The sequence below is a fragment of the Mobula hypostoma genome, chromosome 14 (assembly GCF_963921235.1).
Source record: "Mobula hypostoma chromosome 14, sMobHyp1.1, whole genome shotgun sequence".
In the NCBI taxonomy this organism is placed as follows: Eukaryota; Metazoa; Chordata; class Chondrichthyes; order Myliobatiformes; family Myliobatidae; genus Mobula; species Mobula hypostoma.
This window is the reverse complement of record NC_086110.1, coordinates 11,011,513-11,018,504: the sequence shown is the minus strand read 5'-3', so window position 1 is coordinate 11,018,504 and position 6,992 is coordinate 11,011,513. Positions and strand designations below refer to the sequence as shown.

At 39.9% G+C, this 6,992-nt stretch overlaps 1 protein-coding gene across 2 annotated transcripts in view; it reads right to left on the bottom strand.

Moving 5' to 3' along the window:
• Nucleotides 1–2,884: 2,884 nt before the first annotated feature.
• Nucleotides 2,885–6,992, bottom strand: part of wdr59 (WD repeat domain 59) — a 92,657-nt gene continuing 88,549 nt past the window's right edge. For both annotated transcript variants that reach the window (XM_063066666.1, XM_063066668.1), the window contains one exon: nt 2,885–5,779. In XM_063066666.1, the coding sequence (XP_062922736.1) occupies nt 5,544–5,779 (236 nt within the window). In that variant the 3' untranslated portion in view covers nt 2,885–5,543. The remainder of the gene's footprint in view (nt 5,780–6,992) is intronic.

The following is a 6,992-nucleotide window of genomic DNA, read 5'->3' as shown; positions in this document are numbered from 1 at the left end:
AGGGAAAATATGAAGTCATCCACTTTGGAAGGAAGAATGAAAAGGAAGACATTTTTCTAATGTCTTGAGCCTACATAACATTGCTACTCAAAGAGATGGGGGGGGGGGGTAACGAGAAGAATCCTAAAGCACAGAGGGTTCACATGCTGGTCAAAGTACTGTAATAGAATTTGGTATTAATTACAAGAGATATGGACTATAAAAGTGGATAGGTTTTGTCAAGACTGCGGGACACTGGTGGGGCCACACCTAGAGCTCTGAGAGAGAACAGCCCCGTTTACAGTATTAAAGATTGGACATACCTGCACTGAAGGCAATGCAGAAAAAGCTCACTAAGTTGATTCTCGGCACAAAGGAGTTGGTTTATGAAGGGAGGCTCTGAGAAGGTGACTGGAGATTGGACAGATGAGTGGGAATTGTATTAAAACATACAAGCCTGAAGGTACTTACAAAGTGAGTGCTGAGATGGTGCCTAGATACAGTTGATTCAGGTTAATTGGGATCAATACATTTTGGCCCAATTAAGCAGCTGCCCTAAAGTATTAAAAAGACAAAACTTCAATTTAACTGAGTAACAAATTATGTATTTAAATGAAATACAAAATGAATTATACACTACCAATGCTACTACAGTACTATAAAATTATGTATTAGTTCCTAATAGTTATCAACAGAGGAATTTATCCAGTGTACATTTCAATGTATGGGGTATCCAGAAAGGGGTAGCACCTCTGGTGAAGGAGATTGTCATGTCCACTTTGAGGCAGCTCACTCACCTTTGGTCCCCACCGAACACTAAGTTCTCATTTGTGGCTCTAAGTAGCTGTTTGCATACGACAGCAGCCACAACCCAGTACACCATTTTGACAGGCAGCTAAACCAGGTGAAGGTAGCCAGCAAGCCTCACACCCCAGTGAAATAGGAACATGTCTGTCCACACATGTGAAGTCAGCTCCAGCGGACTGTGTGGATGAGATCAATGGCAAAGAAGGCGATTCGGCAACGCTCTGTGGAGAGCAAAGGGCATGATAAGGGACAGAAGTCATAGTATTCACTGCAATCAAGTTTGTCACAACTACTTGTACCACTGGACCCAGGCTTCTGAGGTTGAGAGTGGCAATGTCCCAGTGCAATGGCTTGTCTACTATAAAACTTTCCCTCGCGTGCTTCACTGTCATTGTCAGATATGATAGAAACTAACATGCTGCCATGTTCTTCTGATTGACTAAATGAACAAAATTAGCACAGACACCAAGTGCCTTCATACAATGCTTTTGATGATTACATCCTCCAAATCTTTATTTTCATTGTAACATTCAAGATGATTGCCAATACCTTCAAATTCTTTGTGTTGCCTAAACTAGTTGAAGTAGTGAAATCATTTCATTTTCACTCCTGGGCATTTCTGGCATCTCCAAGCCTGAATGCTTATTTCTTACTGCTTATTTTTCACTAACTATCAGTGACAAAAATCATTGCCTTCTTGAACACAAACATATGTAACTGACACTGTTTAAAAACTGTTTGTTCCAAGCACGGTATAGTCTCTAACGGCCAAACAAGTTCATGTGACTGACACTAATTAGAAACTGTTCGACAACTGTCTCCTGTCCCAAATAGGTGGCATATTGTCCCAAGTAAGCAAAGGGAAACCTGGCTATTTTCTTGATTAGTTTTTGTTCTTTAAGACTTGTCCCAAATAAGCATCTGCCCCAATTAACCAATGAACTGGAATCCACTGTATGTGGAACATTGAAACATAGCTTCACAATACTACTACTACTTCACAATACTACTACTACTTCACAATAAATGGCTGCATATTAATACAGATTAGGATGACAGATCACAGAGGGTCATAAATCTTTGGAATACTCTGCCTCAAGGAGTTGTGAAGCTGAATCATTGGCATTCTTTTCCCAAAAAGGTCAACGTGGCTCAGTCATTTGAGCATATTTAGGGCAGTGGCCAACTGGATTTTAGATATTAAGCTTAGTAAAAGTTAAAAAAAATCAGTTATGATCTAACTGAGCCTGGAGCAGACATAAAAGGTTGAATGGGAACTCTTGCTTTGAGTTGCTGCATTCTTATGTCACCTTTTACATCCTGCCCTCTGCTTGCAGTAGATCCAGTGATTTACCATCAAACTAATTTAAAAGCCACTGTTTGTGCTGGATCCTGAGCATCCTGCCCCCCTCCAGCACAAGATCCAGGAGTTTTATTCCACCCTTCCCACCACTACCTGCAATTCCAAATCTTACCTCTTGCCCATCTAGCAGAACCCTCTAACCTCACTTTTAATTCCATTCCACCATGCGAATTGGATCTGGAGATTCACCTAACACTCCACTAATTTATTCACCTCCATGCTCTACCATGAATCCAGAGCTTCACCCTGCACGATAACCGCATTAGCTCTGGACTCCACTGCCCATGACTGGTATATTGACTGTCTTCTTCTATCTTGGAATTGTGGGGAACTTACAAGTTCCTAAACTTGTTGATGCCCACAGATTATCCAAGAATGAAGTATTGTGAGAATCCGTTAAGTCATTTATTCCCGATATAGAACTCAGAATGAAGTGTCTGGTGTATAGTATAGCTTTTCTGAGTGTAACTAAAGCCTTAAAACTAGACTTGTTGGTAAAGGAGAGAATACCGACTTTTGTGGCCGGTCTGAGTTTTTGATCATCAAATACTGTTTTCCTCAATAGACCAATCATGACATTCACTTTGTATTTGATCTCTTCTTTTCTCATCTAAATGAATCAGACGTTTTCAGTTCATAATTCTTGACAGGTCCAAGTTAATACATAGCTTTTTTTTGAAGCAGAACCCTTTCTGGATGGGAGACAGAAGGGCAGTTGACAACAAATCATAGCAGAGTCATTTATTTTCAACAATACTGTATTTACAGTGTCTACTTTGTACATAATTTACATCTTAGTTACAAAATTTGGTAACTTAGCACAAATTTTGCACCAGAAATGGAGCAATATTAACAGTTAAACAGTAGACTAGTTAATGATGTTATCATGATGAGGATTTGCACTAACTGACACACAGCCCAATACATTGAATGGGAATCAACCTTGACTGTGAATGTAATCCTCAGGTGCACTCAGGTCTACAAATAAAACATTGCAGATAAATAATCAAAGTTGCATAGCTTTTATGGTTTCTAATTCTTCACAGCTGCCCTAGAATCTGAAAAGATTAATCTCTAGTTGCAGCACAATGGGAAATCATATCAAAATGGATCGTTTTATTTTGCTTAAGTGCTTTTATTAACTATCAAAATATTAGTGATGGGGAAATGGCTGTTTGACTGATGGACAAGAATCATTGAACAGGGAGAGGATGAATCAGGGTTCCATTTCATGGAGGGACAGTATTATGTCAGTGACCATCAAGTACTGTATTGAAACCTCTAGAGCTACATAGACCCAGACCGGCCAACTATAACAATTACGGAATGACCAACATATGACGAAAGTAGAACCCTCATCCTCAAAACTTCACCGGATGATAACTCACCTTTCCTAGAGATAAAACTAGTCAACAGTGTTGTAAACTTATTTACGACCAACAAATTGACTGGTTATTGAAGAAACTGTCCTTATAGACTATGTTCTCCTCTCCAGTTCCTTTACCAGCCTTTAGAATCAGAGTGGGCAATCAGAATTGCCTTGATGGGTAAATGATAAGGGAAAAAAAAACAAGCTTTGTAAGGTCAAACTAATTAAGTATTCTTAATACTAAATATTTCCATTCCAACTAAGATGGATTTCTTCCTTCTCTTTCTTCCCAAAGGGCTCTTCCCTTTATAATAGTCAGTGCAAAACCAGCATGGCCTTCATTTCTCAGTTGTTAATTGAAGGATTATGCATAAGCAACTTCCTAAAGACACAACTGTTAACACTTCTACAGAACTATCCTCTCTGTGTCATGGATTTTTCTGAACTTGCACTATCTGCAGCCTGGTCAGTGTTTACCATCTGGATCCCTATATGGTTAAAATGGGTAACTTTAGTAACAGCACAACGTGCAATTCCCTTCATACAATACAATACATATTGGGTTTCAATTCTGGGCTGCAGCTGACTCGACCACAAGGTACTAAAACAGGAAGCAGGTCATCAATTGTTCAGAAAACGAACTAATTGACCCACATAAATAAAAAGCCATCATGGCCATGCAGCAGTGATATTAGGCTACTACATACATTGCTTTCAGCTGATGACTTGTGCTTTGAACTTAAGCATTATTGAAAAAGCTGGGGGGGGGAGGGATATTTTAGCGAATATAAATTATAAGAAAACTTATTGATTTTACAATAAATGGAGTTTAGTTCCAGTATCTCTCAAACTTTCGACACAGCTGGAAATCTGTTGACCTGCTCAGTTAAAGGCTCAGCACTTCCTAGAAATACAAGAACTTGAGTCTATATAGAGGATGACCACATTAAACTGCAACTGAGGGTAAAGTGCGTGCTGCATCTTCCCCAAGATTCACTGCTTCTGTGGACAAAATGCTCTGATTGGAGTCCCACATTCTTGATTTTAAAGTGCCCAGTGAAAATGATAGCAATGGAGCTCTGCCTTGCTTGCACAAATCAGCAGCTCCTGTCCCACTAACAATGGCAATTAATTGCCTGCCAGCACAGCATTTAATCTGTTCAAGAACTGCCCTTCTACACTTCATAATTGCTGGAAATAGTCCGTCAAGTGTCAGACCCAAGTATTGCACAATTAGAAAAAGCCACCTCTATCCTGGCACATTCCGTACCTGAATATTTCCATAATGAAGTTGTTTTGCCAATTTCCCACATATTGAATGACATTTTCAAATTAGTGCCAAGTTCAAGGAAGCTGTAACCTGGTCTCATGCTCAATGGACAATCAACACTGCACATTCTCTGGTCTGATATTTTGAATAAGTGGATGGAGTGCCAATTTGTGCTGGACTTTTATCTTGCTTCTAGAAATGAAGTCAGCACCTCTGCCCAATTTAATATGCCTCTTCAACTTGTGAAAATTGTCAAACACTGCACCAACAGCATGAAAATAAATCCACAGCAAGGATGTGAGAGATTATCTACATGAGCCACTTTTGTTGAAATGGGTCTCTCCAAATGTGATCATTTCAGTTCTGCACATTTTTCATGGTCAGTGTACATAAATAATTGTACATTAACCATTACCAGCAAGGAAACAAATACCCACATTAGTTCATGTTTCTTACAAAATATTGCTTCTATAAATAAGTTTTGCTTTTAAATTTGGCCATTTGTTGTTGCAAGACACTGTGCAATCAATGTCACCTCATCCACTGAAAGCAGACCAGATGATTTGAAATGCTGAAGACTTTGTCTTCAAAGTTCAAAACCTCGATCAAGAAAACTCCAATCTAGGTCTCCCACTGGTTTGCGTCTCCATATCTTGGTTCAACTGCCTGACACAGCTTCAGTGAAGAGCAAAAGATGGAATACTTTGGAATGCCATTCAAGGTCACCTACTACCAATAGTGGCAGCAGACAATTTTCAAAATGTGCTTTCAAGCAAACAATGGCAGCCACAGCCTGTGGGGCACACTTCCTGGGTCCGAAACCAGTCCATCATGTGACTTGTATGGCCACCATGCCCACAGGTGAGACAGAAGTTTGCAGATCCTCGGACAGCAACGTGGCAGATGGCACATTGAAAGGTGAAGCCTTTGCAAATGTCACACTGTGTTCCTCGTCCCTCACTGCGGCAGTGACTGCAGTACACTCCAAATTCTGAAAGAGAAAGTAGGGAAAAGTTAAACTGAATCAAAAGAGTTTAATGCAATGCCAAAAGGTCCAGTAATGTCCAAATATCTCTGTGATTAATGCTCTTTGTCCAGCATCACTCTATTTTAAGAAGCATCCTCCTTACTCTGGCACATCCTTGTGCAAACTTTCCCCAATGTCTTTGCCCCAAGCACAACATTGACAACTTCCTCCGTGTGTATCCCAGTGGGAAACCATCCCTCTCATCAGCACCAACAATTGTTCTCAATTACAACAGTAACAGGCAGAAACCATCGAGGACTTCCACCACCTTTCCTATAAATATCACAAGATCAGACCATTCTTCTCTGACCACACTTAGTACAGTTGCAAGAAACAGTTTGTGAACCCTTTGCAATTACCTGGTTTTCTGCGTTAATTATACATAAAATGTGGTCTGATCTTCATCTAAGTCACCATAATAGACAAACGCAAGTTGCCTAAACTAATAAAACACACAACAATTGCACTTCTTGTCAATTCTGAGTACACCATTTAAACAATCATAGTCTAGGTTCAAAAAAGTATTTGAACCTCAGGGGTAATGCCTTCTACAAAATCTGTTTGGAGTCTAATGTTCCAATCAATGAGATGAGATTGAAGATGTGGATTGTAGAGGTGCCCTGCCCTATAAAAAGACACACAAAGTCAGGTTCCTGACAGGGCCTATTCTTCTCAAGAAAGATTTGTTTATGTGCACCAAGCCTTGACCAAAACAACTTCTAGAGGCCCCAAGAATTGTAGACTTGCATGAAGCTGGAAAAGGCTACAAAAGCATTTCTAAAGACCTGAGTGTTCATCAGTCCACAGTAAGAGAAACTGTCTACAACTGGAGGAAATTCAGTACTGTTGCTACTCTCCCTAGGAGTGGATGTCTTGCAAAGATCACACCAAGAGCACAACGTGCAATGCTGAAGGAAATGAAAAAGAATCCTAGGGTAACAGCAAAAGATCTGCAGAAATTCCCAGAACTTGCTAAAGACTCCGTTCATGTGTTCACTATAAGAAAAAAACCCTGAACAAGAAAAGTGTTCATAGAAGGACACCAGTGCTGTCCAAAAATAAAATTGCTCCATGTCTCAAGTTCGCAAAAGACCATCTGGACATGCCACCAAACTTCTGGGACAATGTTCTGTGGACAAATGAGACAAAAGTTGAACTTTTTGGAGAAATACAAACC